Genomic DNA, 19,190 nt, shown 5'->3' with positions numbered 1-19,190 from the left:
CCGGACGGCTTCGAACTGTAGTTTGTTTGTAGTAGTGTTCCCAGGAATGGTTTTTAATATCTCTGTGAGGTTCTTTGTCATCATTCCCATGAGGTTCTTGATCATCACTGGTTCAACTTTGACATTCTTCAGCTTCTAGGATCTTTTCACTTCATACTTGAGGTCTTGGTATTTGGTCATTTTCTTGATTTCTGCATCGTTAGTCCAAAATCACTAGTATTAACACCTCAACTAGCAATGCCTTCTTTTCTCTTTTTTTTTTGTCCCGAAGTATGATATCTGGTCGCAATGCTTTGTTTTCGATGTTCACGCCAGATGGGTTCATTAGGTCGTACGTGAGCAGAACTTCAATGTTTTCAGTGATTGCTTTTGGTTCATTTTCTCACATTTTCAAAACTAGAATATCAAAGTTTTTGCAGACGTGCCATCGGATAACTTTACAAACTCTGTTCTTGTGTGTACAGCTGTTCTGACATTTTTTTTTCGTGTTCGGTCATTAAGCATCACATATTATTCTCTTGGCTAACCCCACCTCCACCCTACACCTGCCGTTTTTTTTTGTTTTTTTTTCATCCTTCCTCCCACCCTTCTCTCTCACGCTGTCCCCTCCTCGCTCCCCCCTCCTAATAAAATGGAGTACTCTCCTCCAACACCTCTGTCACTCTCTCATTGACTGTGTGTGTGTGTGTGTGTCTCTCCCTTTTCTCTCCCCCCTCTCTCTCTCTCCTCTCCCTTCCCCCCCCCTCCTCTCTCTCTCCCCCCTCTATCTCTATATCTCTATCTCTATCTCTATCTCTATCTCTATCTCTATCTCTATCTCTCTCTCTCTCTCTCTCTCTCTCTCTCTCTCTCTCTCTCTCTCTCTCTCTCTCTCTCTCTCTCTCTCTCTCTCTCTCTCTCTCTCTCTCTCTCTCTCTCTCTCTCTCTCTCTCTCTCCTCCCTTTCGCTCCCACTCTTTCCTCCCACTCCCTCCTCTCTCTCTGTCTCTGTCTCTATCTCTGTCTCTGTCTCTCTCTCTCATGCACCCCTTCCTCCCGCAGTGAATAGCGATGTTTGCTGAGGTGTTGCTCTCCCCACCTCCCCCTAGCTTCCCCTCCTTCATTCTCTCTGCCTCCCCTCCCACCACTCACCCTACACCTACCTCCTCTCTCTCTCTCCCTCCCTCTTTCTCCTCCTCCCTCCCTCCTATTTTTATTGTCCCCGTCAGCGAAGCGACGGGTTGTATTTGCTCGTGTATAATATGTGTACAATCACATCTGTCCTTGTGTATGTGCAAATCACGATTCGTTGATGTATGTGCTTGGTCTGTGTGTTTGCGTGTGATGTGGCATATTATATATTGAGTAATTAAAGGTCTTATTTTGTGTCTTTTTTTCATATAAAACAATAAATCGAATTCCTCTCCTTTCTCATCTTCTCCACTGTTCCTGGAAATATAGTTTCTGTTTGCCCGAAGCTTTAATAATGCAGAGGATGCTGTGGCAATGCAATATTAAATCAAGGAAATAAAGTTCACATGAGTACTTCATATCGGAAAGAGGGTGGACCAAGGTCGGCTTTGGGATAGTGGGGAAGGGGGGTGGGGGTGGGAGGAGAGGAGTTGGGAAGGTTTGTAAACGTTTTTGCCATATTAGCATGTGTAATAACTCGATGCCTCCATAATGAATGCAAAAAGTTTGAACATAAAAATTCTCACTTTCACATCAAATTTATCAGGCTCGGTGGTGTAATGGTTTGAAACATCCTCTCTGAGTTGGGGTGGTTGGTGGTTCTAGATCCTGGCTGCATCATACCAAAGACTCTAAAATTGTGCGTGCTGCTTCCTTGCTTGACACTCAGCATTTTAAAGGATAGAGCACAGACAAACAATGCAGGGAAGGCAATGGCAAACCAATTAGTAATGGGCAATGGCAAACCAACCTTGCCAAGAAACTGCTTCGGCAGCACCAATGCTCCAAGAGTATTGTACAGGTGTTTTTCAAAATAAGTATCAAACTAAGCATGGTATTAAATTTAGAAGAAGACAAATTGACTTTGCAGCAGGTGCTGGAGCCTTCATCTCATGCATTAATTAATTTTAAATATAATTTTGGTTGCACTGCTTATCTTGTGTGTGGAGGCCCCACATCATCTTACAACTGCATTCCTTCCCAATTTCCACCCACAGTCAACATATTGTTACGGCTGTGGAAATTCACAAACCACCATTCAGGTCCCGTAGGTGAGATAACTCTAAGTACATGTTAGTTAGCCCCAAACCTGTTGTTTAGAGGGAATTTATGTGATTCATTCGGGCTGCGACGCTTTGAGATAGCCGTTTTTCTGTTCTATCTTTATTTTGAACCAACCACGTCTCACCCGCCATAACCATCAAACCACCACCAAAAAGCCTCCACCACCCTCACCTCTCTCCTTCTACCGCCATTCCCGCACCACCTGTGAACACTGAGCGCCGGGCTGTCTTGGGCTCGTTCAAACAATACGCACCGAGCCGTGAGTGCAAATAGCGGCCTTTCCGAGCGAGAATTCGGATCAAGAATGCTACACGCCCACTTCTGATCCGTCCAATCAGCAAGCGCGGAGCGGCTTGGCCCCGCCTCCAGGCGCGTCCGTGTGAAATCGAAATATGCAAATTCTAGGATCAGGGGAGGTTCACGCCCACTTTTCCTCCGTCCAATGGGCGAACGTGGCTCCGCCCCTGAGCTCATCCTGATCCGGAAATTTGCATATTGGTTCTCCTGCCGGCCTATAAAACGCCGAGCGCAAGGTGAATCGTGGCAGAGAGTTTTGGCAGAGAGAGAGTTTTGGCAGAGAGGCAGAGAGTTTTGGTAAGAGAGTCATCGGGCGGAGTGTGGCAGCAGCGGAGTGTGGCAGAGAGTGGAGTCGGGTGGCGAAGGCACCGAGTTGGGTTCTGCAGTCGGCTGAGGAGAGTTGGGGGAAGAGGCCAAGGAGCTCGGGTCCGAGGCGAGAAGGACGGCGGTCGGCGACGAGGTCGCGGTGGGAGATCGCTCGTCGCGGGACCTAAGCCAGCCAGCCATTCCCCCTCCCCCAGAGCATCAACAATTCCCCCTTTCCCCCGCGCTGAGATAGTGCAACCAAGGGGGCCCCGTTCCCACCCCACTCCAAACGTCGTGCCAACGAAACCTGCGAAGGAGCACGGAGTCGGGGCACAGCCACGCGGCCACGTCTGCGGCTCGTCCGCCAACGCGCCACGAGGACGCGGGCTAGGACCCACCCGGTCTCGCGGACCTTGCCGCTCCTTCAGGTCCCGCGCACATATTGGCCTACAGGCCAGTCTGCCCCCTTGTCTATGAGGGTGGCTTCTTTCCTTTGCTTTTGAGTAAATGTGTGTGGCGCCATGTCTTGTAAAGTAGAACTGTATAAGTGTTGCCGTGTGTACGCGTATTCGGTTGTAACTCTGCGTCGTTTCTTTTGTTTTCCTGATATAGGTGCATTCTGACTGTTTGGCTGTATATGTGTGCTTTCCATGTGTCGCGTAATAAATGTGCATTTTGTGAACTGTTTTCCCGTTTCGCTTCGTCTTTTCTTTATTGACCCTCCATCCTGCTTCACGTAAAAGGGTTCGTAGTGGGCTTAAAACGCCCGATAATTAATCGGAACCGTCGAGGCCGACGATAACACCGCTCGGTTATCCCGATAGCACGGAACGGACTGCTTAAGCGGTTCGTGTCCGGAGTCAGCCTGCAGCGAGGTACGATCGCCCGGTCGACCATCCGCGCAGGTACTTAGGTAGATCGAATTTGGCGAGCAACCCTATCCTGCGTGGGTGGGCAATTGGCACGGTCGTGGTAGGGTTAAACCCCCACCCGTGATTGTCTCCCGGCGTTGTTCCAAGAGGGTCACGACAGAATTGTCCGTTCCGGTGGGCGAGGCGGCCGCCATTCGAGTCGAGCGGCCGATCGCACGCCGGCGGGCGCGAATTCGCAACAATATCACCACCTTTCATTGTTCCATATTATTGTTCCATGACAATTAATTTAAGATTATTTTTCTGCACAAATAAAATTGTGTCTGCCTAATGTCGCTTGCTTACATCCTCTTATCACCAAATTAAAGTGAAAAATAACTCAGAGCTTTTCCAATTCCTGCTTGCTGGTGAAGTAACTGTTGCGTAACAATTTAGACGTATGATTACGAAATATACATCTTGTGAATATAGTTATGGGCAGTATTTTTTACAAGTTGATTAAATGCATGCGTTAACATAATGAAGTTAATCTGCATAACCATGCTTATGTACCATCGATTCAGAAGATTTTGGGATCTTGCTCTCAGGATTTGGTCGCAATATAATTCAAGGGTTGTTGTTGAAAATATACAAATGGAATCGGGTAATTTGGCTGCAATGGAATTCCATTTTCTGGAAACTCTTCATCCATTCTCACATGTAAAGTCAGAATGACTGGATAGCTCAGAGGTAGTATACCTGCTTGCCTTTGAGCTGTCTGTTCTGAGTTTGATTGCCAGCTCACAGTCCGACTATAAACTGTCTTGTAGAATGCGTTTCATTACCAATCAGCTTAAATAGCACTTGCCAAGCCAGTCGTTCCTTATCAACCGTTTCAATGGTGTGCTTGCTTGAGTGCTTAAGCCAATTGGTGAGCGCTCTCCAAGCTGCTTGGTAGTGGAACACACCTCGGACACTTTGCTGCCACCGGGTGTCATAAAAGAGTGAGCCATCCTTTTGAGGGGACGTTCGAAGTACCATATTATCCCATCTGATACCATTCGTGGACATTGATGAAATCCGAAGCTTCAAAGTGGTGGACATGTAAAGATGTAAACTCATGTACGAGCTAAATTGAAAACCACGTGTTCACAGGTATAGGGCTATTAGCAGCCATAAAAAGAAAAGCATCAGGCTCAGAGAAAGATGAAGAAGGCTCATGGTGTCGATGCAGGTGCATACGGCAATAAGCCATGCATCGGCCTGGTTCGGTTTCGTTTGCACTGCACTTTGACAGCGCATTCCGCCCCGCTGTGTCTGGACGCACATCCCACCTCGCTCGTTCACCCTGCTCACAAAGCCCCATTTTGAGCATTTCCAAAGCGTGCACTTTGCAAACGTCCGTGGAAATGGAGGCTCCGGAAAATGGAAAGCCATTTGGTGGTAGAACATTTGCCCTCCTGGACTGATCCGGGCGAGTGGAATCTGTCGCCGCGCCGAGGACATTGATTTGCATCGGCAGTGCTCTCGCCAGGCATGTAAACAGGTGCAGGATGGCGCTGATTCGGGACAGACGTAACAAGATAAGAAAGAGCGACGTGCAGACGAACGGATGAATGGGCCATGCATTCTCCAATAAATGAAAGACAATCGCTGGGGACTTGTGATGATGATTGATGTGTTTGGAGCACGTGCAGAGATATCCTGTTTCAGTGTGTGACTGTGCTCCCCCTGTCCCTTTCCGTGCTTGCTCTTGTCTTACAGAGCCTGGGCTCGTTCGATCGGAAGGACAGCCAACTGAAAAGGTGAGCGAGTTCCCGTTGGGCAAAGGACGTGGTTGGGTTACGGACTCACTATATCAGCAGAAGGATGCTTGGCCATTATGTTGCCAAGCAACGGACGCTGCTTCATTGGAATTGTGACGTTTCATAATGAATTGCTTGTAGTGAACAAATACGACAGTATAAATATGAACTACAGACTTTTGGGGTGTGTATGCCAAATTCAGCAATCATATACAGTAGTTGTAATAGTAGTGGGAGCAATAGTCTGACTGGATGGTGCAGAAGTAGCTCATTTATCTTTGAGCTGTGTATCGTAAGTCTGCTTTCGATTCCTGATCCCATTATAAACTGTCGGATTGTTGTTTTGTCAGAAAGGGTGTTGTTGCATCATAACGTGCACTGTCCCTCAGGTGGACCATGATGTCTCATCTGCTAGCCTTAGCTGGTATAGTACGTTAAATATGTCACTGTGTCTTTCACGAAGAGTTTGAGCTATCGCCAGCACCCTCAACAAAGTACAAATTATTTTCACCTGCGGTCGATTGTCAGACCTGGCTAACTGGTTCGTGAAAGACTTGAGCTAAACTTCCCCTACAGCCACCCCACCAACAAGGTGCCAATAATTGGGACCATTTCATAATTAGGAGATTGTTATTAGTTCCCACATTGAGAATGGACAATTGATAGAAGGAAATCATCATTAGTCATTAAAATCATGATCATCATTAAAATCTTCATCACTGCAGAAGCAATTTCTTAGCAAGGGTTAATAATGCTGGGTGGTTTGCCATTGCCTTCCTCGTAGTCAGTTGGTTCAGAAATTTGTAATTTAAAATGTGTAACTCACCTACTCTTGACGAACCATGCGGTGGGATCTTTAACCTCCACCAATGACCCGTGCTGTCAGACTGGTCCTCTGGCTGAGTGTTCATCCAAGGGATGGCAATGCATTGATGCCTCGCCGAGCGTTCGGAACACGGGGAGACATTATAACTGGGTTGAGATTCTAACCCAGGATAAATAGCTCATGGGCAAGTGCACGCACTTACCTCGAGGCTATCCTGCGAGCCCAAGGAAAAAAATCCAAAATAAAATATAATATTGCTATTCCGACACAATATGTCATGAAACCTGCAGAAGACTAGTGTAGGCTCTCACATCTCCAACATTTATAGAAAGCTTTAATAAATGAAACCAATGGCAAGAAAAAGAGAAAATAAAGAAATGGAAGCAGGTGATATGCAGGATAAAAAGACTTATCAGTAAGTGCACGTCCTAACGTAGAACTAGGATAATTAATTGTGGGTTATTGTTCAGTTAAAGAGACGGAGTATTGTAAAAGTGATAATGTATAAAACCCCCCCCCCAAAAAACCGTTTCATTCATCAGTTATTGGCTTTTTAAATGCGAGGCCATAAACTTGCTGGTAAATTCTGAACTACCATGGCATATGACGTCACTATGGAATTTTTTCCAAGGTATTGATTTTTGTCGAAATAAACGGTGTGTGCATTTATATTCGGGAAACATTACATTGCACAACTGGTTGGATTTACGGAGACATGAATGATGGAAGTACTGTACACTGTCTACTGTGTACTGTGTGTTGAATGGCAGGTGCAGTATTTCCTGCTCTTTCTTTACATTTTCCCCTTCAATAGATGCCGAGTATTTTCACATACAATGTCTAACTCTCGAGTTTGCCTTCAAAGTATTAAATTGAGCTAAAATTCTCAAAATGTTCATGTGTGTGCGTGCGTGCGTGCGTGCGTGTGTATGTGTATGTGTGCGTGTGCTTGTGTGTTTGTGTGTTTGTGTGTTTGTGTGTTTGTGTGTTTGTGTGTTTGTGTGTTTGTGTGTTTGTGTGTTTGTGTGTTTGTGTGTTTGTGTGTGTGTGTGTGTGTGTGTGTGTGTGTGTGTGTGTGTGTGTGTGTGTGTGTGTGTGTGTGTGTGTGTGTGTGTGTGTGTATGTTCTCATCACCACCTTTTATAATTTTCCTGCCTTTCTGACAAATCAAGTGAACATCCAAGAGGCGAAAATCCGTTTTTACATGCCATGAAGTACTGATAAGGTGGTTTTAGCCGATTTATTCACCAGTGGATCTGCTTGTAATTAATGAGTCCACCTGGTGTGATTTAAACATCATGGTTATGCTGATGTTTTTGTTTACATTATCTGTATACCTGGATGCAATGCCATTCTCTCAATGAAAGAATATGAATGAGAATATTACCATCATAATAATTTCCACATTGACCAAAGTGAAGTACAAAATAAAGATCCATAATCGACACATTATATCCACAACAAAAGGATAATATCTGAAATATATACATATATATGTGTGTGTGTGTGTCGATATATATATATATATATATATATATATATATATATATATATATATATATATATATATATATATATATATATATATATATATATATATATATCCATCCTTCCTCTTCAATTCCCTTTTCCCCTTTCCATCATTGCACTGTGACAACACCAACTCAAACACCTCCCCATCCCTGTTCCACTGACATGCCTGTACACTTTGACATGGTGATGCAACTCATGCATTTTGCACAGTAGTACTTCACGATGAGTGTGCTGACTTTCAGACGGTGAATCAAGGTAATTGCACTGGATAAAGCGAGGGATATGAATGAACTTGCTTTTAATTAGTTTACGTAAAGAAACAAAAAATAGTGTCGTGTTTTTGGCTTTGCGATGGAGGAGATCAGGCATTATGGAATCGATAAGTTATATGGAGCAATTGCACTGAAACTGTGGAACTTCTTGGTAATTTTATTGTCAGGCCATCGTCACCTCGAATCGTGTGGCTTTCTAATTTTGAGTGATGTCTGCATGGATGTGTATCATACACTGCATTCTTTTTCTTTTTCGGGATACAGCACCATAACTGCTTATGCAGCACCAGGCTGTGTGTTTGAATCATTTCTGCTGGAGTAGCTGTGCCACGAATGCTTGCTCCTGTAGATAATTTGGTGAAGAGTTTAGAATTCAAACTTGAAGATGTATCAGTTTAAAATGGCCTACTCCTATTGTAAGGTATCACAACATCATGTTAGCATTTGACTACTTGCTGACAGGACAGCCTGTCAAAATACAGTACTTGTCAAAATGTTGGTGTTTTCTTTGGTACAATGCCCTGCATTGATGGAATGTGAAGCAACAGAATGACATGACAATGGAACAGAGTGAGGCTGGGAATTGAACCCAGACTGGACTGCTTAAAGGCAAGTATGCTACTTCTGAGTTATCCTGTCAAACCATACATTGCATGAAACGTTGAACAAATTTTTTTTTAACTTAAGAGTTCCAAAATACACAAATCTCCTCTGTTTGGTTTTGTTCTCCTTACGACATATGGGGCATTCAACCGTTTTTATTATGTCTCCGTACCAAGGGTGCTGGAGACATTATGTTTCCGGGTTGTCTGTCCGTTCGTCCATCCGGATTTTCGTTTACGCGATAACTCAAGAAACAAATTGTAGAATTTCATCAAACTTGGTGAAAAGGTAAAGTGAGACAGGGCAATTAAGTGATTAGATTTTGGGCCAGATGTGATAAAGGTCAAGGGTCAAAGGTCAAGGTCAAACTCTGAAATTTTACTGTTTTATGCCCTAACTCAAATATTGGACAGAATTTCATTAAAAACTTGGTACAAAGGTAAAGTTAGACAGGGCAATTAACTGACTAGATTTTGGGCCAGATATGAAAAAGGTCAAGGGTCAAATATGTCAATACTCAAGTGTTTGTGTGGGAGAGCAGAGGCATACCCGTCGACTGCACGCAGTCGAATTTCTCAAGTTTAAGAATTATTATTGTTTTTCAAGTATACTAGATTCATATTTGCTTCCACATTATTGATTCCCTGACATGGATCATCCATGACTTGTTTGTATTATTCCTGGCCAGTGTGACAAAAAAGAGAGGGTTTAAATTTTGTTCGCCATCTTTGGCAATTTGACTTGGACAATGGCTTAATCGGTGAGTGGTGAGTGTACATCACCTCCCCCCCCCATTATGACAAAAAAGCTCCTTAAAATACTCATTTTTGAAACCAATATCTCTCAAGAGTAATGCTCATTGGTGTTGTTCTGTGCTGTTGTTGCTAAAGTAATGATGTTTAATTTGTTTATTAAATTTTGCTGCATGTTTAGACCTTGCATGCTCTGTAATGGCAGGTGTTGTATATGGTGGCTGGTGAAACCTGCCTTTAAAGTCTTAATTAATCTTCGCTTAACCCCATCTTATTTAAAGGTTCTGCTAGTTTTGCATCTGTGATAATTAATGTTGTGAGAAAAGTGGCATATTTGTGCTTATTAACCCTTTATTTTCCATTTGACCCACAATGCCAATCATGAAAGCAGGATTGACAATACTTTAACCCTTTGTGAATGCACATTTGTGGTATGCAAATGATCCAATTACTGGGAGTTTAATTATCATTTTTTCCCTGTAGTCTGTCATTTTGAGCTTGCACAGTTTGCCACAAAAGGGTATAAAAGCTCCTCACCTGGTTTGGAAATACAATTATGAGTAACTAGCAGAGCCTACCAAAACTTCGCTGATAGAACATTGAGTCGTCATGTTTGCCAAAATTTTTGGGTGAGGAGAAGGAAAGGAAGACAAATTTATCCATGCATAGAGTTATTTAATCCCTCACCCCACACCTCCCCTCCCTGTCCCCGTCCTGAAGTCCTGCTCTCCCCACCCGCTTCTTTGCCCCCCATTCGTCCTGATGTTCCTTCCTGCTCGAAATCTCATATGATGACAGGTTTTCACAGCCCCCTCTGGTTGTTTTTTATTTGGAGGGAAGGGTGGGGGGGGGTGCGTTAACCTCAGTGTTGCTCAGGTAAAAAAGTAAATTGTAATACCCTCTGCCACCAAACACCACCAGGTGGCGCTATACAGTACTCATTTCCATAGAGAATTTACGCCCCCCCTTTGCCCCCCACACCCCCGCATGAGGCCATGGTCAAATAGTCATTGTTACCCCCCCCCAACACAACATTGGATATGTACCCCGTGTTTGGAGTTGGTAACTTAAAAGATGTTGCCATGCATAAGGAAGAGAGACAGAGACAGTCAAAGAGACAGTCACAGACACAGAGACACACAATGGCGGCGTTTATACAGTATAGATAAAAGAGACTTGTCTGAAAAATCCAGAGGTAACATGAAGAAGAGCGTTGGCCTGTTCAGATTCCCATCTGAACTCCTGGCTCATGACGTCGGGGAGAGGGGTGGAAGGTTCGGGAGCGAGGGAGGGTGAATGTCGCAGGTTCAAATCCCATTACCATGCAGGCTTGTCTATTATGTACTCATGTCCTTGTAATTGATTAAAGGACACTGAAGTATACACATCTTTGTTCCCTGTGTGTGATATATGTGTGTGATATATGTGTGTGATATATATATATATATATATATATATATATATATATATATATATATATATATAGTAGTGGTGCTGGTGGTCCAGGTTAAATCCCCGACCACAACTTGTGGTGACGGGCGGTTAACACCGCCAGCCCCGGATGGTCGAGCGGTTTTTCCTCATTAGGAGGCGGACACGTTGATCCTCGGAGATTATACTGCGTGCGGGAGGGATGGGGCGCAATGGCAGAGCGACGGAGGCGCAGATGGATACACAGGGGGTGTTCATACTCGAACCCCACAACAAATACATGGACACAGCAACTTAAAATAAACACGGGAATTTAATGACAATATAAATATTTACAAGGAAAAATAATCAGGATATAAGATTACGTGAGGTAAATTAATCCTAAAGTCTAAATTGAGGTGCCACTACACAAGAGACTTAAATAAAGCAAGGGGAAACAAAATCAAAGAAAGTCCCTCCTTCATTCTCTGGCACTTAGCTTGGTCCACAGATGGTCTTTATGGAACATGGAATGGAGGCACTTCTTTTTGCACATGTAGATGCACGCAAAAGGCACCAAGCCGCTCTCCCGCAGCGGGAACTTTCGTCAGGCAATTTGTGAGTAGTGTTCAACACCAAGGTTCACTGACCGTCGTGCAGCTTCTTCGTCTATCGCGCCTGCCGATACGCTCTTTGCTGAATGGCGCCGTCCATTTCAGTGACGTGCACGAGGTTCCGAGGTCCGTCCCACACAACCAGCCAAGAGTCGATGGCCAACGCCCTGCTCAGTCCGAGAGCCAAATCGCCTCAGCACGAATACGAGAATTATGCTCTCTTCTTCATGTGTTGAAGGAAAGCCAGCCGTGAAGCCTTGTTCTTACAGGCCATCTCCGAGCTATGTTCTTTCTCGACTGCGGGCGTCCCTCACTCTGCACTCATGCAATCCTCCTTGTTTCGAGCTGTTTCCTCATCCTCTCTGATTGCCTGCCTCCTACGCCCTCCTCCTCTTCCTGCCACAATGTCACGCCCATCAATCATTAGCCTTGGGGGCGTGACTTTGCTCGCCGTCACCCTTGGAGGCGGGGCTTCTTCCTACTTGGTCATGCAGCTCAGTTGTAATGGTCCATTGCTGGTTTGTAATCCAAAAAACATCGGGAAAAGTCACAGGGGGGCAATTACATATTGGGGGAACTTATCCTTAGTCCCTATATAATTGACACCGCACCACCCCGCGTGTGGTGACACATAACACTTAAGCTCACAGTCTCCCAACTTAATTACATTGAGATGTCTCCTGCATATCCACGGACCAAACAACTCTCTTCAATCCTAACTTTCCAATGAAATTCCTCCATCTACCCCCCACAACCGTAACTATATACGTGTGTGTGTGTACATATATATATATATATATTTATATTTATATATATATATATATATATATATATATATATATATATATATATATATATATATATATATATATATATATATATATATATACATGTACATATATATATATATATATATATATATATATATACATATATAGATATATATATACATATACATATATAGATATATATATATATATATATATATATATATATATATATATATATATATATATATATATATATATATATATATATATATATATATATATATATATATATATATATATATATATATATATATATATATATATATATATACAGTGGACTAGGCATAAGTCATCACCATCGGGACCGAGAAAAAAGTGACGACTTAGAAATGTGACGACTTACGCGTATGCGAACATTCATGATGACTGTGGGGTGAAGGATGAAGTCGTGCGTGGCCTGGACACGTATGTGTGAGAGCCGGCTATTGTACCAAAAGGAAAACACAATCCTCGGGGCATAGGTGGGGGTTCATTGGTGAGTTGGAAAGTGATCAAGCAAAGATGGAATTCATGAATCAGTTTATCAAAAGTAAAGATAATGAACAACTGTAAGACAACAACTTCGCCTGCTTATCACCATGATGGGATTGACCAACGAACCCCAGAGACTTTTCTGGCAGCATCTGCCAGAAAAGCCCAGTCTCATCGGCATTGTACACGTCCCGAGGCTGATACCTTTCCAAGATGTCTATCAATTTGCCATCCTTCCAGTCGTGCACCACTGCCGAATCCACTCTGCCTGATTCGCCGCACTTCTTGACCTTGCCGATTCCCACCTCACTTTGAATCTGTCTATCCAGTGCATCGGCAAGGTCTCGGCATCATCATGCCCAAGGTCCGCAGCGAATTTACGTGCCTTCAGCAGCAACATTTCACCGTCCAACCGAATATTTGGCTGAGCCGACATTTGTCGAAACCAGATGATGAGCGCGTCATCGACATCTTCAAAGGACACACGTTTCACTCGTTTCACACTTACCACCGGCCTCGCGATCTTCTCCACTTGTCCAAACATCGTGCCCTTATTCTTCAAGATATCGTTCAATGTCTGCCGTTTGATGTCCAACTTCTCAGCTATGGCTGTTTTCTTCATCAGTGGGTTTGCCTCGCAAAACTGGATAATGTCGTATTTTCTTGGGTAGGTTTTAGATGTAAGCTTACGCTTAGTCGCCATTGTCCTGCCTGCAGTGCGATCAACGTGTGTACGCAGTTATAAATAGCCTATCACTGGCGGTGTAAACCAATGAGCGAGCATCACGATTTCATGAAATCGGGATTCTCACGAGGCAGCAGTTCCGTGTGACGAGTTAGGAGTGGTAATTTACTTGAGTTTCCATTACGTGGGAACGGACAACATCTGACGACTTAGACGAAGTGACGACTTAGAGATGACGACTTACAGAGGGATGACCCTTTATTCATAGGGACTTAACATGAGATAAATTCGGACTTTTTGACGTTGCCGACTTAGGCGAAGTTACGAGTTACACGCTGTCGACTTACGCCTAGTCTACTGTATATATATATATATATATATATATATATATATATATATATATATATATATATATATATATATGTATATATATATATATATATATATATATTTACATATATGTATATATATATATATATATATACATATATGTATATATATATATATATATATATATATATATATACATATATGTATGTATATATATATATATATATATATGTATGTATATATGTATATATATATATATATGTATGTATATATGTATATATGTATATATATATATATATACATCTACAAGCCGGGAGGCGACATGGGTGTTTGCTATATAGTTGCATACTAGTCATACAGTTTTTGACGGATCGGGCTGAAATTTTTTGACAAAGAGGTTGATTATAGTGCGCCTAAAAGCGCAGAAGCGGATTTTTGATTTTCGAAAAAATATATATAAAAATATTTTTTTGGATTTTTTCAAAAATTTCAAAGTCCCATTGCAAGGCAACGGTGGCGTCCGTAGCAATGGTGCTCCAAAGCATACAACTAGTTCCTAGTATAAACCTACCAGTCAAGTTTCATCAAAATCGTTTGACTCCTCTAGCCTCCAGAGCTGTCCATTACATACATACAGACAGACGGAAAACCTGAGACGAACAGTAGTCTAGCGACCACCCAATATATTGGGTAGTGGATCGAGTCGAAAAAAAATTTTTTTGAGATTTTTTTTCTGACCCTTATTATCAGTATTTCCGTTGATATTGTTACGTTTGAGGGGGGGGTATGCATTCAAAGGGTAATTAGGATGTTTAATTAGGTATGCCATGCTGTTCGAGTTTACCAGGATCTCGATGTAATAAGTAGCAATTCAGTGGTGATAAGTTGTCCAGTAAATGTTCATTTCTTCAAGGGGGAAATGATAATTGTCACGTAATTATATAGGGACACGGGATAGGGTAAGTGTGTCTGCGTAAACCCCTTTTAGTAGTCCCTGGAGGGTGGCCGTGCCGTCACAGGACAGTGCAGCGGATGGCTCCGCCCCGTGATCACGATTGGCGGAAGGCGACGGCGGTGGGCCAATAAACGGCTCGATTTGAAGTGACGAGGACAGGAGGATAAAAAGATTCTGTTCGGGGTCGAAAACGAAGAGGAAGAAGATCGGGACAAAAAGATCGTGTTTTTTTTGGTGTGGAGGCTGTTGCGCGGGAAGCGTACTTGTTGTTGTGCTGATTCGATCGTGTTCTTCATCGTGTCTTGGAGGCTTGCTGAGCCTCTTGCCTCACCTTGGTTGGCTCTGGGGTTCTGCTGACTCGGAGTACGGGGTCGAACGGCGGGCGGACCTGCCTCCCTCTCCTGCTCGCAATTTGGTGCCAGAACTGGTTACCTGGCGGCTGTGGGCGGACTTGGGCCAAGACCAGGAGGTCGACAGCACCGCGGTTTCTCCTGCGCCCCTGACGAGAGCGGGGCCAGCTCGTCCGACGCCAGTCCAGGGACGGTTGCGTCCACACCACGGTCCAGCCTGATCACCAGAAGTAGCTACGTTTTGTGTGTGTGTGTGTGTGTGTGTGTGTGTGTGTGTGTGTGTGTGTGTGTGTGTGTGTGTGTGTGTGTGTGTGTACTTGGCATCTTAGAGGGTTTGAGATCTATATATTCACTGGAATTGTCTGTTTTCCCCACGCCCGATCCCACACCATCCCGTCGAATCGCCCCGAATCCCTCTTCTTGCCGAGTCTTGTTATTTCTGGTTAATAATAAAAACAAATAAACATCATCAACTCAGTGAAAAGTGACTCGTGCCACCTTCCTCGTCCCGTTTGCGGTAGAGCGATTAGAACCGCCATGTTTGGGTTATAAATAAATAAACCGCCTCCATCGTTTCGGCTCATTCTACGTTGGCGGGACTGTTCAAGTCCCGTGGACGTCACATTGGTGTCAGGGTGTTGGATGTTCGAACCCCTCTAAATTATATTCGGTATCGGGAGAATATACCAGAACTAAAATCTTGCCACGAATTGGAATATAAAATTACTGCAGAAAAGCGCGCAAGCGCGGGAAAATTTTGGCGGGAGTTTTCAAATTAAATTTAATTGGCGGCAAACAGGACTTCTGCACCATGGCGGATGTGCAGATGTTTGAGGAGGAAGGCCACGTGTCTGGCAGCGAGTCGGGGGAAGAGGGGAGAGACGGGGGTAGGGTTGGAACCTCCCCCATTCCGAGCGTGAACCGTGCTTCATTGCCCGTAACGGGGCCGGCAGCGCCGGAAACCGGCACGATGTCGATCCAGACAATGTTGGAACGTTTAATAGGGGACATGACAGCACAAATAGCAAATCAATTCGTGGCACAGAGGGCAGAAATGACGGCACAGAGGGCAGAAATGACAGATCAATTGGGGGTAATGGGGGTACAGTTGGGTGCACGGATTGATTTAATGACGGATGAATTGGGGAAAAAGATGGAGAAAATGAAAACTGAGATGCAGGAGTGTGTGGATGTTAAATTGGGGGAAATACAAAGTAAATTCGAGGATAGATTGGAGGAAACAAAGGTAGAAATTACATTGGAGAGGGAAAATATACGGAAAAAATTGGTAGATAAAATTGATGCAACGAACATTCGGGTTGATAGTGGATGAAAGCCTGGAACGTCATCGTGCCTGTGTGGATGCTCGTATGCAGCTGCAGGTTGAAGAGTGGGGAGAGCTGAGGAAGCAAGGGATGAATTTGGCGGAGGAGGTAAAAGGATTGGAGGCTCGTTTGGACGAACAAGATAAAATTATGAGCCAAGATGAAGTCTTGGATCAAGGCCTGGTAGAGCCGTCTTTTGTAAGTAGAGTGTCCGGGTTGGTTGAGGAGCAGCTACAAACTCGCGACGGAGCCTTGGAGGAGGTTGTGCGGGCCCAGAAGATCCTGCGGGAAGAGGTGAATCGGTCCATTCAACGTTTGGAACAGGAGGCAAAATTGACCCATGAGACCCTCACCACAAAACATCTTTGGCCACAGTGGGCTCCGAAATTGGATACGCAGCCACAAGGGTGTTTGATCCTTGGGCTGGATTCGAACAAGGGAGAAACTGAGAAGCGGGCCACCGTAAAAGTGATCCCACTGGTAAATTTTGACAGGTCAGGGAGCCTTGAAGCTTTTCTGACGCAATTTGAGTGTATTTCCCGACTAAACGGGTGGAATGAGCGGGAACGTACAGGGAATTTGGTGGCAACGTTGTGGGGACCAGCCGCAGATGTGTTAAACGTGATCGCAGAGGAGATGTTGACCAGCTCCCACATTTGCGAGGCGTTGAGCCGTCCGTTTGGGTTCGCGGCAAACTGTGATCTGGTGCGGGCCCAGCTCCTGCACCGCAGATTAAAGCCGGGTTAGACAGTGCAGGAGCTGGCACAGGACATTTACCAATCAGTCAGCATCACGTATCGGGACCTTACAGTGGAGGCATGGGACAGACTGGCACTAGAGAAATTTTTAGCTGCTCTTCCTGACCCTGAGGTCCGAGCGCTAGTGGAGTTACAGGATCCACCCACCGTTCACCGAGCGGCTGAGTGCGCAGCCAGGCTGGCCTCGTGGAGGCGGCCGGGTCGGGTGCCAGAGAGGCCATCGTTGACGATCCGACAGGCGGAGATCCAGGATCAGGGAGGGGGGCTGGGAGAAATTGGCATTACCCAAATGTTTCAGGAAATTTGCCAGAAACTGTCAAGTTTGATAAAGGGTAATCCGGTAGTTAGTGCGCCAAAGCGGCGGGGTCCAGCCCAGCCAATAGAGCAATTCGATTATGGCCGAGGGGGTCCAGAACCGGAAGAGACATTTCACCGATACTCAGGGGGGCTTTTTGTGGGGAGTTGTTTCCGGTGCGGGCGAAGAGGACACATGCAACGATATTGCCGGTACCCGGCGATGGAGGGACCCTCCAATCGACTTTTAGACTCGGAGAGGGTGAATCCTCCTGCTGAACCGCCAGGTTTATCCGAGATGCCCTTTCATAGGTCGGATCCAGAGATCAATGTCGGGGGTCGGGGAGACTAGATTGGGCTGAGCATATACGGCCATGCTCGGCTGCTGAGATTGTGGCGAAGTGCCCTCCTTTGGTGAAAAAAAAAATTAATTGTGGGAAAATTGGCTTATGTTTGTAAGTTCTGATGGGTTTTAGAGTGACAATAGGGACAATGGGTAATTGGTAACAAAGCGGGCATGAGTGGCTGTCCAATGGCTGGTGCGTGGATCGGGTGAGGGGAAGTGCTGTGTGAGTTGCTTCAAGTTAAGAAGTGAAATGTATGGTGCACACATTGATTTTTATTGGACATGGTGTGGTAACAGGGAAGGTCATGGTCAGTGAAGTGTGAGAAATGCAGGTGTCACATGTAAGGCCGATGGGGTGGGGGAGTCATGTGGGTTTTGTGGGTGGGGATGATGTGCTTGTCCACAGGGATTGCTGAAGCTCACGGTGAGCGTGAATTGCGACCCCCTTCAAGGAGATTCACCACCTGGTGGCTAATGGTGACAGTGTCTGAAGGCAACCGGGAGAGGGTCTGGTTGGGCGACCAAGGCGGGTAGGACCTTAGCGACCCAGGAAGGCCAGAGGAGCCAGTGAGACCCCTTCCAGAGTGTTGTACGGGATTAGAGCTGATGGCTACCAGGGGGGAGGGAATCAAAGGGAGCGGGGCGGAGAAACGTCCGGGTTGGACTAAAGCTTACCTGTGGGCATGGTTGCACCTGAGATGCCCCCATCATCTTGTGGTAACCCACCCCACGGCCACGACGGGATTCAGCCTGCATGATTAAAATGAGGACCATGACCGAGAAATGTGATGATGACCATGGTGTGAGTGTTGTGAAGATGTATGGGTCCCACTCGATCCCGCACAACTTGACATGTGCAGCAAGGGCATGATGTCCGCATAATTTTGGGGCAAGCAAATTTGAAAATTGGCTCCCCAGGTAACGCTGGGTCTATTAGCATCCACTGGGAGAGGCGGTCAAGTGTAAATATCCTGTGAATAGTGTCGTTAAGGCTTAGAGTAGGAATGTAAAGTATAAGTGTTGTGTTTTTGTGGAACCTTTTGTTTCCCCTCCCCAGATCACTGGAAGAGTGTTGGGCAAGAGCGATGATCCAGAAGATGGAGTGCAACTTCGCTCAGTGCTATCATGTGATAAAATAAAAATAAAAATAAAAAAACGAATGATTGTTTAGGCGAGGATAAGGCCATAAGGGGGTAGTACATTAAGCAGGATAGGTAAGTTAGCTGCGACTCGCTGCCCATTGCCCCTCCTACTTTATTTCGTTAGGTTAATTAGGTGTGAGTCAGTAAGTGTTAAGGCTGGTACGGTAGCGCCTGTGATATACCTTGCATGAGCTGCGGTAC

At 44.9% G+C, this 19,190-nt stretch overlaps 1 protein-coding gene across 6 annotated transcripts in view; it reads left to right on the top strand.

Annotated features, from left to right (window-relative positions):
• The window catches only part of LOC147021948 (ankyrin repeat and fibronectin type-III domain-containing protein 1-like), a 443,484-nt gene that overhangs the window by 165,358 nt on the left and 258,936 nt on the right, over nucleotides 1-19,190 (top strand). For 5 of the 6 annotated variants that reach the window (XM_085892412.1, XM_085892411.1, XM_085892413.1 and 2 more), the window contains one exon: nucleotides 5,453-5,493. In XM_085892412.1, the coding sequence (XP_085748538.1) occupies nucleotides 5,453-5,493 (41 nt within the window). Of the gene's footprint in view, nucleotides 1-5,145; nucleotides 5,235-5,452; nucleotides 5,494-19,190 lie in introns of those variants that run through there. The other variant, XM_085892416.1, reaches the window with a different exon arrangement.

Source organism: Eptatretus burgeri, chromosome 8 (assembly GCF_056783735.1).
Source record: "Eptatretus burgeri isolate ZD-2024b chromosome 8, Ebu_testis_v1, whole genome shotgun sequence".
NCBI lineage: Eukaryota > Metazoa > Chordata > Myxini > Myxiniformes > Myxinidae > Eptatretus > Eptatretus burgeri.
This window is presented reverse-complemented; position numbering and strand designations above follow the sequence as displayed.